This window comes from Pipistrellus hanaki (genome assembly GCF_964339955.1).
Source record: "Pipistrellus hanaki genome assembly, chromosome: 1".
Taxonomy (NCBI): Eukaryota; Metazoa; Chordata; class Mammalia; order Chiroptera; family Vespertilionidae; genus Pipistrellus; species Pipistrellus hanaki.
In genome coordinates, this window is record NC_140503.1 from 43,720,386 (window position 1) to 43,740,135 (window position 19,750).

At 37.0% G+C, this 19,750-nt stretch overlaps 1 protein-coding gene across 3 annotated transcripts in view; it reads right to left on the reverse strand.

Moving 5' to 3' along the window:
- Positions 1-19,750, reverse strand: part of TRIP4 (thyroid hormone receptor interactor 4) — a 59,015-nt gene that overhangs the window by 23,698 nt on the left and 15,567 nt on the right. For all 3 annotated transcript variants that reach the window (XM_084887163.1, XM_084887165.1, XM_084887164.1), the window contains exons 5-10: positions 16,697-16,775; positions 14,872-15,001; positions 12,517-12,732; positions 10,895-11,021; positions 5,682-5,857; positions 760-884 (exon numbers count right to left, since the gene is read on the reverse strand). In XM_084887163.1, coding sequence (XP_084743289.1) covers positions 760-884; positions 5,682-5,857; positions 10,895-11,021; positions 12,517-12,732; positions 14,872-15,001; positions 16,697-16,775 — 853 coding nt within the window. The remainder of the gene's footprint in view (positions 1-759; positions 885-5,681; positions 5,858-10,894; positions 11,022-12,516; positions 12,733-14,871; positions 15,002-16,696; positions 16,776-19,750) is intronic.

Here is a 19,750-nt window from a genome sequence, read left to right on the forward strand (position 1 = left end):
ATATATTTTATTAATTTTTACAGAGAGGAAGGGAGAGGGATAGAGAGTTAGAAACATCAATGAGAGAGAATCATTAATCGGTTGCCTCTTGCACACCCCCCACTGGGGATGTGCCCGCAACCAAGGTACATACCCTTGACCAGAATCTAACCTGGGACCTTTCAGTCCGCAGGCTGACGACGCTCGATCCACTGAGCCAAACCAGTTTCGGCAGATCCCAGAGTTTATAGCAGTCATTTTACTATCATAGAAAATATACTATGGATAAAATTTTCTCAGATAAAACTAAGATTGCCCTGGCCAGTGTGGTTCAGTTGGACTGTCAACACATACATCAAAAGGTTTCGGGTTTGATTCCTGGTCAGGGAAAATACCCAGGTTTCAGGTTAGATCCCCTGCCAGGGTGTGTAAAGGAGGCAGCCAATTAGTGTTTCTTTCTCAAATGGGTATTTCCTTTCTCTCTTTCCCTTCCTCTCTCTCTGGAATCAATGAAAACATATCCTCAGGTGAGGACTGAAAACAAACAAAACAAAGTTTTTATTGATAACTAAAGTTTTTGTTGCACTATTTGGCAAATTAATGCTTTCAACAGCTATCTATGACCTGTCACTAAACAAGCTAATACACAAAGTTTAAAGTCACTTTTATACTTTAAAAAAAAAAAAAAAAAAAAAAAAAAAAAATCATGGGAAGAAGGAAGTGAAAGTCAATGGCTTCTCTCAATAAGGTAAGACTAAAAGGAGAATATATGGTTGTTACCTTTCCCACGAAGAAAACGATATGTAGTCTGGAGTTCTGAGACTTCTTGAGGGGAGGGTCTTTTGGCTGTGGCTGCTATCCAAAGTCGTCCTCTGTGAGGGGTGTACCAACTTCTGCCCTCCACCCTTAAACAAGTATAAGTTTATTAGGAAGAATATAAATTCTAGTGTCCTAGAGGATTTCATAATATGCAATAAACTGTCCAGTTGAACAAAGAGATCTGTGGATGATACCTCAGCAAGAGGAGTATTTTTTGTGAAAAATAATTCTCCCACAGTACTCTTCACTTGAGTATGAACTGTGTTCCCTTTTTCCAGTTATTCCTATTATCAGAACAAGGACAATTCACCTCTCTCAGCTTCTATTTTTTAAAATATGATCTCTATAACTCAGACTTGGGGCTTTCATTAGCCTTGGGACTTTTATAATCCAAATCTTCTATTTTCAAGGTATCCAAGTTTCGCACAAAAATGGAAATCTGTGTCTTTCTTTGAGTCAAACGCTAACCTTTTCCCTGAAATATTTAATTGTTCTCTAACCTGACAGAAAAATTATCATCCACATATAATTCCTCAAGAATACTTTTATAATTGTTATTTAATAGGATTTAAGTAAATAAAGATGTTTATAATCTTTATTCTATAAATTGCCACCACATTCATTTATATTTTCCAAGTATTTTATAAAAGGTTATGTTCTTTGCAGGTAATTAAATAACCTGTCACTAGTTTGAATCTTTAAATAACAGAATGCATTCCAGAGAATTTCATTACTTCAAGGATTACAAAAAGATGTTTCTCTTTTAATTCACACCAATATAATAAAGTACCTAGATGATAAACCCCTGTGATACTATTCTTAGAATGGGAAAAAGGGATGTTCTCATATCCTTAGTTTTCCAATGTAGATGAATTAGAAGACTGCTGGGCACAAAATAAGTACTCAGTAAATGAGGAATAAGTTAATATATTTCTTCCTTCTATACCAAATAATCTGGGGAAATGATCTCACAAGTATAGCAAAACCACCCACTTTATTTCTGTGGGATTAGTGATTGTGGGTTGGATGCTGCTCATCCTGTTCTTTGCAGTGAGAAAATCTGAAAAAACAGATCCAAAATAGGATAAGAGAAATATAAACATTCTGATTTCCTCAGCAGAGAACAAGCTGTCTAGTTTTCTACTTTAAAAAGGGAAGGCACCTAATTGCAGAGAACGAATGAGGAAACAGACACCTGCAGGCCTGGTGCCTGGAGCAGCAGCAGAATCCTACACACCTGCTCTAACAGCACAACACACCTGGCCTCTGACGCAGACAGACAAAGCAGGAAAGCCTCGCCTTCCAGAGGAGGGAAAACGGTAATGCAACTTAATGAAGGAGGGAAATCACAACTAATCATGAAAACACCAAAGCACTAATGATTGTTGCTAAATTTTGATAACAAGTTTTCTTTCAGGAAAGTAGTAAACCTAACCCCTAGTTCCATTCCTGCCACTAGTAACTAACTTCAGAAATCAAAGCAAGCTACTTTACTTTTGCCAACTTAAATGCCCTCATTTGTCCAAGACTGTAATAATACTGCCCCAATCTATTTAATAAAGCTACCTCTTTGAAAATGGTAAAAATGTTACTTAAATACAAAGTATTATCCCGTTATGAGTTAGGACACTGCCAGGCATATTAAAATTCTGATAAATAAGAAGGAAGAAAGTGATATCTGTACTCCCATATTCACTGCAGAATTATTCACAAAAGTCAGACATGGATTGATGAATGAATGGATAAAGAAGATATGATATATATGTTTATATACATAATGATATATTATTCACAACCATAAAAATGAAGAATAACCTGACATTTGCAACAACACAGATAAACATTGAAGGCATTTTGCCAAGTGAAATAAGTTAGAGAAAGACAAATATTGTATGATCTCACTTATATGGAGAATGTGAAAAAATCAAACTCATAGACACAGAAAACAGATTGGTGGTTGCCAGAAGGAAATGCGGAAAGTATTTAAAAGTTACAAACTTCAAGCTATAAGTAACTTCTGGGGATATAATGTACAAAATGGTGACTATAGTTAAAAATATTTTATTATATATATTTGAAAGCTGCTAAGAGAATAGTTCTTAAAAGTTGCCATCACGAAAACAAAACAAAAAAATGTGTAACTGTGTGGTGATGGATGTTAACTAAACTAATTGCGACAATCATTTTGTGATATATACATGTATATCAAATCATTATGTTGTATACCTTAAACAAATACAATATTGTATGTCAATTTTATCTTTTTGTAACATTTTTATTGATTTTCTTTTCTTTTTTTTTAGAAAGAGAGGTAGAGAGAGAGAGAGAAACATTGATGAGAAAGCACCATTGATCAGCTGATTCCTACACGTCCCCTACTGAGGTTCAAGCTTGCAACCTGAGAATGTGCCCTGACTGGAAATCAAACCAAATGAATCATACCAGCCAGGGAAAATGTCAATTTTATCTTAATAAAATTGGATAAAAAAGGAAAAATAAATGTTGTATTGAAAAGTGAAAGAAGAAAAACACAAACATAAATGCATATGATGACCTCACTATATAACAATTTGCATAGGAAAAAGAATATAAACATTCCAAAATGCTAACAGTAGCTGTTTCTAGGTGATAGGATTACAGGTGATCTTTCTTTTTCTAGCTACTTTTCTGTATTTTCCAATTTTCTATTTACATTTATAAAAGAAAAATACCAAACTATTTTTAAAAATTTAATTGAGAAGAAACATATGAAACCATAGAATTATAAGCTATTACTATCACCATTAACAGGTACAACAACTCCACTCTATTATATTGGGTCGGCAACTAAGTAATTGCGGGTTTCACACATATATGGCTTCAGTTGAATTTTTAGGTTTGCAGACGTAGTACAAATGTAAAACACATTTTGTATTTGATAGTTGGCTATTCAGCTGTTAATCAGTAAAAAAAGTTTTTGATCTGTTTTGTAGTTTTTGTTTGGCATTCGTTGAAAAATGGAAAATCAAAAGGAACATTTTCGTCATATTTTGCTTTTTTATTTCCGCAAGGGAAAAACGCATCACAAGCTCATAAAAAGTTATGTGCTGTTTATGGTGACGAAGCCTTAAAAGAACGGCAGTGTCAAAATTGGTTTGCCAAATTTCGTTCTGGTGATTTTTCACTCAAAGATGAAAGACGCTCTGGTCGTCCAGTTGAAGTTGATGACGCCCTAATCAAAGCAATAATCAATTCGGACTGTCACAGTACAACACGTGAGATTGCAGAGAAGCTTCATGTATCACATACATGCATTGAAAATCACTTAAAACAACTTGGCTATGTTCAAAAACTCGATACATGGGTTCCTCACGAACTGAAAGAATCACAGTTAACGCAACGCATTAGCAGCTGCGATTTGCTAAAGAAACGTAATGAAAATGATCCATTTTTAAAACGACTGATAACTGGCGATGAAAAATGGGTTGTTTACAACAATATCAAGCGGAAAAGATCGTGGAGCAGGCCAGGTGAACCAACTCAAACAACATCAAAAGCTGATATTCATCAAAAGAAGGTTTTGTTATCAGTTTGGTGGGATTACAAAGGAATTGTCTACTTTGAACTCTTACCACCCAACCGAACGATCAATTCTGATGTCTACATTGAACAACTAACGAAATTAAACAATGCAGTTGAAGAAAAGCGGCCCGAATTGACAAATCGAAAAGGTGTTGTATTCCATCATGACAATGCAAGGCCACACACATCTTTGGTCACTCGGCAAAAATTAATGGAGCTTGGTTGGGATGTTTTGCCACATCCACCATATAGTCCTGACCTTGCACCATCTGATTACTTTTTGTTTCGATCTTTACAAAACTCCTTGAATGGTAAAAATTTCAATAATGATGATGATGTCAAATCGTACCTGATTCAGTTTTTTGCTAATAAAAACCAGAAGTTTTTTGAACGTGGGATTATGATGCTGCCTGAAAGATGGCAAAAGGTCATTGATCAAAATGGGCAATGCATTAAAGAATAAAGTTATTTAGTTCCATGAAAAAATTGTCTTTGATTTTCTTTAAAAAATCCGCAATTACTTAGCTGCCGACCCAATACCTCTACAATATTCCTCATTACTCCTCCCACTTTTTGTAGGAAAGGAATTTGTGGTAAAATAGTTTCTCAATATGGTTACTCAGACAGACAGATAGATTAGCTAAATAGACAGATAGTCAAATGAATGAAAGAAAAACAAAAGCAAATAGGTTAATGTCTTAAATTAATAAATATTAAAAACCTTGAATTTCAGCCGAGACCGGTTTGGCTCAATGGATAGAGCGTCGGCTTGGGGACTGAAGGGTCCCGGGTTCGATTCCGGTCAAGGGCATGTACCTTGGTTGCGGGCATATCCCCAGTAGGGGGTGTGCAAGAGGCAGCTGATCGATGACTCTCTCTCATCGATGTTTCTAACTCTATATCACTCTCCCTTCCTCTCTGTACAAAATCAATAAAATATATTAAAAAAAAAAACAAAACAAAAAAAACCTTGAATTTCAAATAGGATTAAACCATTAAAAAGTTGAGTGCCTTATTACAAAGCACCAAGAGAAGTTTTATCAATAGACTTCCTACAAATAATAAAAAAAACTGGTATTCTATTGTTTGTTATGATTAAAATCCTTAGCCATTTTAACCTCCGTTTTTTAAAGCTATTCAGTAAAAAAGAAAAAAAAAACTATTATCAAGTCAGTAACATTAATATATTGCTTAAAGTTTTATGTACTAAAGAGTTTATAAATCATTACTAGGTTGGGGAAAATAAATTCTAATCCATAACTCTAAATCAACTTGATGTCACTGTAAAATCTCTCACTGTCAAGATTCACTTCTGTTCTTACCTTTTAATCCCTCTGACAAGCAGAGAAGCCCAGGGCTGATGCATAGAGAGGCACCAGCCACCATCAAAGCCTTCCTGAAATTCTTCATCCTGGATTCGCAACTGGTGCCGATATGATCCTGATCCTGCTGAATGGAAAGCCTTCTTCTGTGTGGCTGCAGCTGTCTGGTCTACCCACTAAACAGGGGGGTAAAACAACATACAGTTCTGAAAAGGAAAGTAGCTGGAGTAGGTCTAAAAAATGAGATGAATACTAATAATGAAATCATAGTGGGAACATATTTTTAGAAAAATTTATCCATCTTTGAAACAAAGACAAAAGAGCTAGAGAAGGTACAAATTCAGAAGAAGCCCAGGTATGATAACACGGTTCAATCTCAGAGGCTAATTAGAATGTTGAAATCTCCACACAAAGCTTTCTAATTCCAGCAACAGTACAACTATCACACCAAATAACTGGTCTGTAATTATTTCCATTTTATACTTAATACTACATTATGTTTCCCAAAATAAATATTTCAGCCCAATGAAGATTTAATGTTTTGATCTGTACATTCTTCATGTGCCTCTGAGGGGCAGAATGACATGCTAGTACCATGATAAAGCCAAACAGATATTGTCAGGAGCAGTAGTTCTGACTACTGGATGCAAGAAGTATTATTCTCTTAACCTGAATTAAACAACTTGCCCCTAAAGGAGAGAACGGAGCACTACAGAAACGACGCTTCCATCATGTAAAGAGAATAGAAATTATATGTTACAGGTAATTACAGGAGACTGTAGTCCTGATATAAGTTTAGTCAGAGAATGACAAAGGTTAGTGTTTCTTCCACTGAGAACAAGAAGATTGAGTGTTCCAAAATGTAAAGGGGGAGGGGGGGGGAATTAGAGGCTTTATTAGGATGGGGAGGTTAGATTAGTTGTCTTGATTTTTTGACTTTTTACTTAGTAATTTATAGATGGGAAAAAATGCTAGAGTGGTAGTCCAGAAACTCTAAGCAATCATTTAAGCCCTACAGGTTTCACTTTTCTATAATGTAAAAAAATGGGGTTGAACTAAATAAATCTCTAAGAATCTTTCCGCAATAAAATATAAGTCCAATGCACTTTGTATATTTAAAAAAACCCAGAGAAGCATTCAAGTGCTTAATTATAAGAAAAGGCATAAAGCAGCAACATATAAAATATAAAAAAGATTATGGTTCTTGCATTCAAGAAAGTTACAATCCTAATAGAAGACAGACACATAAATAACTATCCAAAATATAAGGCAGAGAGATGCAAATCAAAACAACAATGAGGTGCCATCTCACACCTGTCCGAATGGCTATCATCAACAAATTAACAAATGACAAGTGCTGGCGAGAATGTGGAGAAAAAGGAACCCTCGTGCACTGCTGGTGGGAATGCAGACTGGTGCAGGCACTGTGGAGAACAGTATGGAGTTTCCTCAAAAAAACTAAAAATGGAACTATTTGATCCAGTGATCCCACTGCTAGGAATATATCCCAAGAAACTAGAAACACCAATCAGAAAGGATACATGCACCCCTATGTTCATAGCAGCACAATTTACATAGCTAAGATTTGGAAATAGCCTAAGTGCCCATCAGCAGATGAGTGGATTAAAAAATGTGGTACATTTACAAATGGAATACTATGCTGCTGTAAAAAAAAAAAGAAGAAATTCTTACCATTTGCAATAGCATGGATGAAAATGGAGGACATTATGCTAAGCTAAATAAGCCAGTCAGAGAAAAATAAGTATCATATGATCTCACTCATTTGTGGAATATAATGAACAACATAAGCTGATGAACAAAAACAGATCCAGAGACAGAGAAGCATTGATCAGACCATCAAACCTCAGAGGGAAGATAGGGGAAGGTGGCGTGAGGGGGAGAGATCAACCAAAAGATTTGTATGCATGCATATAAGCCTAACCAATCGACACAGACACCAGTGGGGTGAGGGCATGATTGAGGGGTGAGGGAGCAATGGGAGAAAAAGACACATATGTAATACCGTAATCAATAAAGAAAAAGAAAAAAAAGAATACACACCAAAATCTACAAAAAACCCCAAACATATAACATATAAAGCAGAATTGAGTAAATATTACACAGGGATATAAACTCTTCAGTAGGAACACAGAGGAAGAACTGATCCATTATAGGGGAAATAAGTAAATTTCATACTTATGTTAATATTTGAACAATTCTGAGGCCCATATTCTCTGTTCTATTCTATCACAGTTCTTGTTTATATTACTTGTTTCTCTATTCTCACATTTTGTTAAATTAATCTTTTTTAAAATATATATTTTATTGTTTTACAGAGAGGAAGGGAGAAGGATAGAGAGCTAGAAACATCGATGAGAGAGAAACATCCATCAGCTGCCTCTTGCACAGCTGGGGATGTGCCCGCAACCAAGGTACATGCCCTTGACCGGAATCGAACCTGGGACCCTTCAGTCTGCAGGCCGATGCTCTATCCAGTGAGCCAAACCAGTCAGGGCAAATTAATCTCTTATTACCTTTCAATAACTGAGCCCTGTTAAGTGGTCTTATCTACCATTTTAGCTTTTAAGAAGCTGTCTACTGCCCTCCTAGTGGTACAATATTAATTTAGGCCCTCAGAATCTCCCCACTGCTACTACAATAACCTTTTTAGCTATTTCCCTGCTTCTAGTCTTACTCCTCCCTCCAATCCATTCTCTACATGGAAGTCAAGTCAATCATCAGCTAAAATCCTTCAAGGGCTCTTCTTTGTCTACTTTAGAATAAAACCAAACTCCTTAGCATGAGACATAAAGGCTTTCACAATGAGATACTGCCTACTGTACTGGCTTAAGTAGTATCCCCTCCAAATTTACGTCCACTAGAACCTCACTTGGAAATAGAATCTCTGTAGATGTAAATGAGTTAAGATCATACTGGATTAGGGTGGACTCCAAATCTAATGACTGGTGTCTTTATAAAAGGGAAGAACACACAAAGACAAAGACACACAGGTGGCAAGCTCTTCCTCCAGGGAGCACACCCTTAACTTTTCTCTGCCCCTCCCTTTCTCCTTCCCCCCACAGGTAATTTCCAAACTCTAGGCTCTGTGGCAGCAGGGTCGCCTAAGACCATCGGAAAACACAGATATTTACATTACGATTCATAACAGTAGCAAAATTACAGTTATGAAGTAGCAATGAAAATAATTTTATGGTTGGGGGTCACCACAACATGAGGAACTGTATTAAAGGGTCACGGCATTAGAAAGATTGAGAATCACTGCTTTAGAGGGAGAATGGCACTGCTACCACCTTGACTTCAATGTTGAGAACTGAGAGAGAATAAATTTCTTAAGCCAACCAATTGTGTTGCTTTGTCATGGCTGCCTTAGGGAACTAATACATCTATTAGTCCATTTTAACTTCAAACAATACTTAATGCTGAAACCGGTTTGGCTCAGTGGATAGAGCGTTGGCCTGCAGACTGAAAGGGCCCAGGTTCAATTCCGGTCAAGGGCATATACCTTGGTTGCGGGCACATCCCCAGTAAGGGGTGTGCAAGAGGCAGCTGATTGATGATTCTCTCTCATCAATGTTTCTAACCCTCTATCCCTCTCTCTTCCTCTCTGTAAAAAATCAATAAAATATATTTTTTTAAAAATACTTAATTACTGTGGTTCTCCAAAGCTCTCAAACTGTTGAGCCTCTATATATGCGGTATATTCTACCTGGGATTCCCTTCCCAGATCTGTCTGCTTCACAATTCCTACTTATCCCTTATGTCTTCTCTTAAACACCATTTCTTTTGTGACTCCTTGGGTGGGCTTATGAATGCTCTCCTAAAGTCCTATTGTACCTATGACATGTGTCTATCATAGCATTTACCTTAATTAATGGTAATCATTTGTATCCAAATACATCTTCCTACTAAATTTAAAGTCCTTAAGGACTGGAGTTAGGCCTTTATCTTTTAATTTCCCAGCACCCAGCCAAAGAACCTAGCACATATACCGAACTGATGAACAAATATTTCCAGTTAAGCTGTCTGCAGCACTGCTTTGATTGCAACTCTCTGTTTGAGAACCTTCTATGGCTCACATTAATTTACAAAATAAAAATGTGAAAACCTCCTAGCTGAACATTTAAGCTCTGGTTCTACCTACCTAACCCTATTCTATTTCTCATGATAATGCCTTTTATGAGTACTATCTAGGTTGCTTAAATTCAGTATTCCCATATATACACTGAGTGGCCAGATTATTATGATCTCAGAATGCATAATAATTTGGCCACTCAGTGTATATCCTATATAATAAAAGGCTAATATGCAAACTGTCCTCTCGACCAGGAGTTCGACCAGCAGACAGGCCGGCCAACTGCCCATGTCCCCTCCCACTGGCCAGGATGGCCAGACCCCACCCATGCATGAATTCATGCACCGGGCCTACACACACACACACACACACACACACACACACACACACACACACTGGCCAGATTATTATGCATTCAGAGATCTTAATAATCTGGCCACTCAGTGTATATCTCCCATGCTCTTGTGTACCCATGGCTTATTCTGATAGTTCATTCTGCCTAGTATGTTTTTCCCATCTTTCCCAAACATCCATTTTCTTGGACAATTACTTGTAATGAATGACAGCTTCCCTATAAAATGCCTCTTTTAATCCCCTGAACTGGAAGTAGTCTTTCCCTCCTCTGGATTTCCACTGTACTTTATTTATATCTTCATTAGCCTTAAAATTGCATATATAATCTTTTCCCCTATTTGTCTATGAGTTCTTTAAAGATAGAATGCCTAATATGCTTGTACAAAACAGATGCTCAATGTACTTGACAGAAAAATGACAACAATGAATATGTGAATAATGTATTAATTTAAAACATCACTCTATTGGACTACCCATATTCTATAAAATATACGGGGGGGGGGGGGGACACTAACAAAAGGACCATGGAATTATCTAAATCTTTATAGTACTTAACAAACCCTTTCTTTGGAGATACTCAGAAGATAATATAGTCAACTTGTCAGAAGTGCTGCAAAAAGACTGGAATGAATTGAACCAGAGAATAAGGTTGGTGGGTATGTTGAGAAAGCAGATTGGGGTTTAAAGCCTATTGAAGAGGCACACTTGAAAGGAGAAATGTCTGGGCCCAAACTTCTCTCATCAGTTAGAGCAAAGATCCACTAACCTGGGGAGGAGACTGGTACAGGTTCGGATTCACCAGAATTCCCAAAGGCTCTTCAGAAGATTTATCCGATTTGGTCAGTGATTGGTTCAAGGTTCCACTGGCAATAGCCAGTATTGTCTCATCTAGTCTGTGATAACAAACCAAAGGTTGCAATAATTCTATGTTCAGTAATACCGCAAAACAAACAAACCAAAAAACCCTTCTACAGTAATAATTTTACAATTCAAAGAGGGGTTCATAGATAACTGCCTTCCCGCACCCAAATTTCCTTCTCTTTCCTCCCACACCCCAAAGGAATATGAGTTAGTAAAAGTTCCAGAATGCTAAGAAAATACAATAGGTAGAGCCCACTATAATCATTTATCTGTCTAACCAGGTTATTAAAAATGCAAGGACTAGAAAAGTTGACTAGAAAAAATCTGACGCACAGAAGAGTATTCTATGGCAGCCTATTTACTCAAGACATTCAATTACTCCTCTGCTCACTCATGAGTCCCTCTCTCTATTCCTCCTTGATGATATGAATTCTAGCCTTGCTTCAAGGCCCAGAAGTTCTAAGGAGGCCCTCTACTGGCCCCACACAAAAGTGCTTCCCTTCTCTGAAGAGCTGTATCATCTACTATTTAGTCATTGTATACATCCTATGGGTGTGTTTGCTATGGCTATTTGGCTCTATATGATAATGTTCATTGGTGGAACTAATTCTATTGGATAATAAGAGATCATAGGTCCTGCAGGAACTGTATCTTATTCTACTCTATACATTATTTGCTGCTTTACTCCATGCCCCTGATGGATGTTTGACAAATGTGGATGATGATGATTCTGAGACACAATGTAATGAAAAGCTTCTACCAGTAAGAAAGACTGAGCCTGACTTTGAATACAATTAAAGAGTTACTTGTTAGGAACCTGTTACATGGAAGGCAACTTAAAAGATGTAGAAGACATGGTTCCTCCTTCCAAGAAAGCTTTGAGTCTACGTGGCAGTTTTAAGACAGCTATAAAGATGATGAACAAAACATGAGAGGATGTAATTAATACTATGATGTAAAATCCATTTGGTCGTTATAATCCTATCATCCTATGTGCTGTACAAAGCAGGTTCAAGAGAGAGAAGTAGACATTTGAAAGGCAAAAATTGGGGGAGGAATTTCCCAACAAAGGGAAAAGTGAAAACAAAAGCATGAAGTTTTCATGCAAAAACAAAACAGTACAAGAATTTGAAGGAAGAGATGAGTCTAAAATAAGGCAGGGACAGTAGGATTTGAAGAAGATAAATAGATTTAAGACATAGTACAGTGGTAAGTGTATCTAGAACTCCATAATGTATAAAAGAAATAATACAAATAGCTAATGAATACATTTTTAGAATGTTCAAAATGTGAATAAAAAGTATGATGAAATGCCATTTTTCATGTGTCAAAATGACAATTTTTTTAAATTTATTTTTTATAGCAGTTCATTTTTAAATTTTTCTTAGCTACTCTTACATGTTTCTATTCCAAATGAATATATTATTTTTTTTAATCAACAAAAATAACAGATCCATAAGATGGGGTAAATCTTTTATAATCAAACCATCCCCTTCGTTCAGTTCTTTTCTGCTGCTATCCACTTACTTGCTATGATATTCGGCTAGTGGATTTTCATCTTCCACGATCTTCCTGCCTGCAAAGTCAATGGTGATCTTCTTAGAAAGCCGAGAGGCATGTCGAAATTCTCTCAGCTCCTCCTCTCGCTTCTGCAAAGTTTCCCGCTCAATTTTGGATAACCACTGGTTAGAATCACTGGCAAAGTAATCTGACTCATCATCAATTACTTGGGTCCTTCGAATACTAAGAAAAAGAAAAACAACAACACATGGTAATTAGGTCACCTATTGACAAATAGGAACTTGATTACTGGGAAACTGCTTCAAGGTAACTCACTCTTATGCTGTCCTAAAGGTTATTATCTCAAATATGAAGGTCCAAGAATGTTCTAAAACCAGGTCAAGCTCTGCCTGGTTCCTAGCTTCTGCATATTAATTATCTCCACTGCAAGCTTAGCTCAGCTTCTAAAACTAACCTCGTCAGGCATGAAAAGACACAGCACCATAATCCACTCTCCTTCTAGCCTTCTTAATACAGTACTTTATTACTCATCTTCTGAAATCTGCGCTTCTGCCTGGTTTTGTTGCAACTGAGTTCATATCTTGGCAACTTACTTAATATGATAGTCCCTCCATAACTGGACTTAGTCTATTCTTGTTAGGTCCTACCGCTACCCTTTCCCTTAGAAAGTGATGTTCTAATCTGGACTCTCAGTCCTATGGCTTATTCTTAGGACACTTACTACTTTACTATTATACATCAGTCCCCCTTCCCCAAATCTCCAGTCCCTCACTAATATACTGGCCAAGTTCTGAATATGATAACCAGGCCTCTTTCTAACAAAGAAATGAGAATGATGATCTACTCTCTCATTCTACAGATAACAAACCCAGGGCTCACAGAAGTTAAGTAATACTCTAAAATAATAAATCACCTTAGCTGGTTTGGCTCAGTGGATAGAGTGTCAGTCTGTGAACTGAAGGGTCCCAGGTTCAATTCCGGTCAAGGGCATGTACCTACATTGCAGGCTCCTCCCCCATCCAGGCCCTGGTCAAGGACTGTGCAAGAGGCAACCAATGGATGTGTTTCTCTCACATCAATATTTCTGTCTATCTTTCCCTCTCTCTTCCACTCTCTCTAAAAATCAATGGAAAAATATCCTCAGGTGAGGATTAAAAAATAATAATAAAATGACAAATCAACTGGATTTCGCATAATTACAAATTTGTAATATACATAGTTATAGGGAAACACTCAAATCATATTCATATAGTGATTTCAATTACTCAAGATTCAGTCGGAATTATAAAAGTTTTAAGGTAGACTGAGAGTGGGAAACTTAAGAGGGCTCAGGAGAAAATTGGTCCTATATATGAATCAAAATAATGCAAGTGGTACCCTTGAACACATCAACAAAAGGGAAACATCAATAGAGACACTTTTCCAGTATTTACTTATCAAGAAATATACTGCATTTCTAATTCTATTTCTAATGTTAAGTTTTATTGAGTAGGTATAAAAGTGATATTTAAATGATTAATAGTAAATATAGATTTACAAACCTGGTAATAGGCTTATGAAATAGTTTTCAAAGTTATATCTCATGTATTCATAGCAAACAGTAGAAGGTGTGTCTAACCAAAGGATTAAAAACACACATACACAAAGAAATGTAATGCCAGGGATAGACTATCAAGTCAGTTACAGTAAATAAGAGATTTGGGGTCTAAGAACCCTCACGTGGCCATTTGAAAAGTGAGCATTTACGTCCTATTTAAAAAAAATGTTTTTACCATTAACTGATTTTCAATATATGTATTTGGTCCCAAAGAAGAAGAAAATGAAAGAGAAAGAAATAGAAAATAGAACTAGCAAATTCTGTCTCTTAAAGAGGAGTCAGTGGTCTAAATAACAAAAGCATAGGAATGTAAAAGCCAATTGAGAAACATTTTAATATATTAATCATTGAATCAGAAAACAAATTTAGTGTCGATGATATGGTGTTACCTACACTCGCCAAGAGGCAACATCTCATAGATATTCCACAGCCCAACACAACAGTTTGCACATGGTAGGCACTCTAATGTATATGATGACTGAATGTGTCTGTAAGTGAAACAAGTGGGGAATTATTCAACCCAAAGCAACTTACTAGCATGTGTCAAAAATAAAAATAAAAATATTTCTCAGTAAGATCCTCTTATTCAAACATGGATTTAAAAAATACATAAAGGCCTCCTATATAGGGCATCCAAGCTGTTCTTTCCCTGTAATCCTTTTCATAATCCACCGTAAGAATGTATCAAGTGACAAAATAATTTCTTAATGGGCAGAATTTGTGGACTAGTCTACTTCTTAGCATTTATTCTAATCATATCATACCTAGTTCTATCAAACTCTAACAGTTTGTCTTTATGCTTGATAGCCTTTTCCAGACCAGACTTAAATTGCAACTCTTGATGAGGAAGAAGGTCCTTGGTAGAGATGTCCACTTTTCCAGAATTCTCCGTCCCTAAAATTCAATAAGAAAATAAAATGTTGTCAGCTTACAATATAAATTAGTTGTATCACTGTGCAGCAAAAAATAAAATCAGAAGATCTGGCTCTGCCCTGATGACCTACAGCCTTCATTTCAATAGAGAACAAACAAGTACACAGGCAGTGGTTGGCACATAGTAGATTCTCAATAAATGTTAAGCTCCATTTCTTCCCTTATGGAAATTTGGATCACCAAGAGGAACCAAACTGTTTTAACAACACAATATTAAATGCCTTAAAAATGAAAAACTTTATTGAGTAGGACTGAATATAACTTTTAAACATACTTTTATATATTAAAACTAAAAACTAAATAATGGAAGAAATAGTCTGGCTGGTGTTGCTCAGTGGTTAAGCACTGACCTGTGAACCTGGAGGTCATGGTTCAATTCCTGGTCAGGGCACATGGCTAGATTGCAAGCTTGATCCCCAGTAGGGGGCATGCAGGAGGCAGCAGATCAATGATTCTCTCTAATCACTGATGTTTCTCTCTCTCTTTCCCTTTCCCTTCCTCTCTGAAAGCAATAATTTCTTTTAAAAAAAAATAAGTATATATTCATAGCAGCTCAATTTACAATAGCTAGGATTTGGAAACAGCCTAGGTGCCCGTCAGCAGATGGTTGGATCAAAAAACTATGTTACATCTACACAATGGAATACTATGCTGCCATAAAAAAGAAGGAATTCTCATCATTTGCAGCAACCTGGATGGAATTGGAGAACATCATGCTGAGTGAATTAAGCCAGTCAATGAAAGAGAAACACCACATGACCTCACTCATTTATGGATAATAAAGAACATTATAAACTGATGAACAAAAAGATAGATACAGAGACAGTAAAGAAACAGACTGTCAAATTACAGCAGGGAGGATAGGGAGATATGGGGGAGATAAGAGATCAACCGAAGGACTTGTATGCATGCCTATAAGCAAAACCAATGGACGTAAAACTCTGTGGGGAAGGGCATATGGGTGTGTGTGTGGGGGGGGGGGACAATGGAAAGATATGTACACATATAATAGCTAAATAAATAAATAAAAAGAAAAAAGAAAAAAAAAGAATCTTCTTTAAGAAAATGAATTTAGAAATCAAAAATTTGAATAACAAAATGGCAATAAATACATTCCTACCAATAATTGAATCTAAAAAAAACAAAATAAATGAACAAGCAAAATAGAAACAGACTTAGATAGAGAGGACATTTTGACAGTTGCCAGATGGGAGAGGGTTTGGGAAATTGGGTAAAAAAGGTAAAGGGATTAAGAAGTACAAACTGGTTGTAACAGAATAGTCATGAGTCTGTTCTGCGGCTTCTCTGTAATTTTAATGTGGTTATGGGAGTAGGTGAGTACCACATTTACCTATAGCACCATCTTGACTAGAAGTCTCCTCTCACTTTATTAATTAGAATTCTTCTATAAGAAAGAGCTGTCCCTTCTCCCCCATTTAGTTAATTCAGAATGTATTTTACTCATTGGATTATAAATCATTATTGTTTTTTTGTTCAATGTGGTTTTAATAATAACTTTCAAAAAATAAATGATTATAAAATAAATGAGTGAATAAACTGCATCTTACATACCAGGATATGAGAAAGAGAAATAAACACAGATACAACAAAATATATCCACCACCACAGGAATCCAATCAAAAAATTACTGCCTACCTGACATTAACTTCTTGAGCAATTTCTGGCTCTTGTTTGAGTCACGTTGTAAAATATCCTTTTCTTCACGAGTACATACCTATATGGTAATAAGTCACATGACCCCATAGTTATTTATGTTGTTTGCTTGATATATCTACAAAGTAACCTTAAATTACACATTAGCTATGGCAATTTAAAAAATGAGAGACTGTTGGTGCTTTTTTATTCTGACAAACCAAAAAATATATATACAAATGAGTTTCGCCCTTCTCTATTTCTCCCTTCTTTCATTAACCATACAAAAAACTGATCTCACTGCAAATGACCCTGAATGGCTTGATAATTTAAAAATAAACTAATTTTTTAATACACACACACACACATGTATATAAAACCTATTTTCAAAGGAGAAAGATTTGCCATTGAGAATATTGGAAAAAATATTCAATACTTTCTTTTTTTAAATGCTTTCCAGTTCTAGTCATGAAATTCAAGTCTTACAGGAGAAATTATAAGCAGATACCTTATTAAAAAGAAGCAGAGAAAGCCCACTGTGTGGGAGAACATATTTGCAAATGTTACCACTGATAAAGGTTTAACCTCCAACATCTACACACAGCTTATACAACTAAATAAAAGGAAGATGAATGATCCAATTAAAAAATGGGCAATGGACCTAAATAGAATATTTACAAAAGAAGACAGAAGGAAGGCCAAAAGACACATGAAAACATGCTCTAAGTCACTAATTATCCGAGAGATGCAAATCAAAACAATAAAGCGGTACCATCTCACACCTGTCAGAATGGCCAACATCAACAAATCAACAAACGACAAGTGTTGGCGAGGTTGCGGAGAAAAAGGAACCCTCGTGCACTGCTGGTGGGAATGCAGACTGGTGCAACCACTGTGGAGAACAGTGTGGAGTTTCCTCAAAAAACTGAAAATGGAACTCCCATTTGACCCAGTAATCCCACTCCTAGGAATATATCCCAAGAAACTAGAAACACCAATCAGAAAGGATATATGCACCTCTATGTTCATAGCAGCACAATCTACAATAGCTAGAATTTGGAAACAGCCTAGGTGCCCGTCAGCAGATGATTGGATCAAAAAACTATGTTACATCTACACAATGGAATACTATGCTGCCATAAAAAAGAAGGAATTCTCATCATTTGCAGCCACCTGGATGGAATTGGAGAACATCATGCTGAGTGAAATAAGCCAGTCAATGAAAGAGAAACACCACATGACCTCACTCATTTATGGATAATAAAGAACATTATAAACTGATGAACCAAAAGATAGATATAGAGACAGTAAAGCAACAAGCAGACTGTCAAATTACAGCAGGTAGGGTAGGGAGATCTGGGGGAGATAATAGATCAACCGAAGGTCTTGTATACATGCATATAAGTACAACCAATGGACATAGAACTCTGGGGAGAGAGGGTATGTATGGGACGGGGGGCAATGTTAAAATATATTCACAGATAATAATTTAATAAAAAAAATAGCAAAAATTAAAAAAAAAAAAAAAGACAGAAGCAGAGAAAAAAGCAAATTACAATATCACCAGTGAAATCTTACCTAGCTTTTATTATATATACACTAGAGGCCCGGTGCATGAAAACTCATGCACTGGAGGGAGGGGTCCCTCAGCCCAGCCTGCCCCCTCTCACAGTCCAGGAGCCCTCAGGGGTGGGAGGTGAGCCAGTGATCAGGGGAAGGTGATGCCCCATCACACCTCTGCTGCTGCTACTGCTGGCAGTGCAAGCTTTGGCGGGCCCTGGTTATCTGAGGCTCGGGCGGCCCTGGGAAGCTGGGCAGCTGCCATCTGAGGCTTGCCTGTGCCTCTGGCCAGCCATGGGCGGCTGGGGGGCTGAGGAGGCTGAGGGGACTGAGCGCCACCATCTTTGAGGGAGTGGCGGTCAATTAGCACATTCCCTCATTGGCTGTGAGGGCTGCCATCTTTGCGACTGCAAGAGGGTCAATTAGCATATTCCCACTTTCTTAGATAGGACATACCTTTGCCTTTGAACATTATAAAATAATGAATATATTGAGCAAAAATAGGTTTTGGGTATTATAAAATCACTGCAATTATAAGAAGGGAGGCAAAGAAGAGGTTACTTAAAAACAGTTTCATACTAAGCTTACAAAGCTACAAGGCTTCAAGGCCTATCTGTTTTACATTACTCTGTTTCTTGAACTGTTATATCTCAAAGGGATCTAACAGGAAATGCTGTACTTCCTAGTAGTTGCCTTGGTGGCATACAGAATTTCTGCCAGCAGCTGTAGATTGTTTCTCTAGACTCTAGAGAAAGCTTCATATGGGAGGATATTTTATGCCATTTTCTAAACATTTCTGATGATAGAGATTACATTTATCAGGTCATCCATTTTCTGTCAGCTTGTTCTCTGAGTATACCAAAAACTTATGAGCTCTAAACAAAGCACTTAAAAGAAGGTAAAACAAAGCAATATAAAATGGGTGCCTTCAACACCACCAAATGCCATTGCTTTGGCCCGCCAGCTCAACGGGCAAAATAAGCTTTCTTTGAAAAAATTCTCACCCAAGGATATGTTCTACTGATTTCAGAGAGAGAAGAAAGAGGAGGGGAGGAAGGAAGAGGAGGGAAGGAAGGAAGAGGAGGGGAAGGAGGAAGAGGAGGGGAGGGAGGGAAGGGGGGAGAAGAAGAGAGGGAGAGCAGAAACTGGTTTGGCTCAATGGATAGCGCATCGGCTTGGGGACTGAAGGGTCCCGGGTTCGATTCCGGTCAAGGGCATGTACCTTGGTTGCGGGCATATCCCCAGTAGGGTGTGTGCAAGAGGCAGCTGATCGATGACTCTCTCGCATCGATATTTCTAACTCTCTCCCTTCCTCTCTGTACAAAATCAATAAAAGAAAAGAAAAGAAAAGAAAAGAAAAGAAAAGAAAAGAAAAGAAAAGAAAAGAAAAGAAAAGAAAAGAAAAAAAAAGAAAAGAAAAGAAAAGAAGAGAGGGAGAGACAGAGGAGGAGGGGTGGGGGAGAGAAAAGGAAACAGATTTATGAGAGAAATATTGAT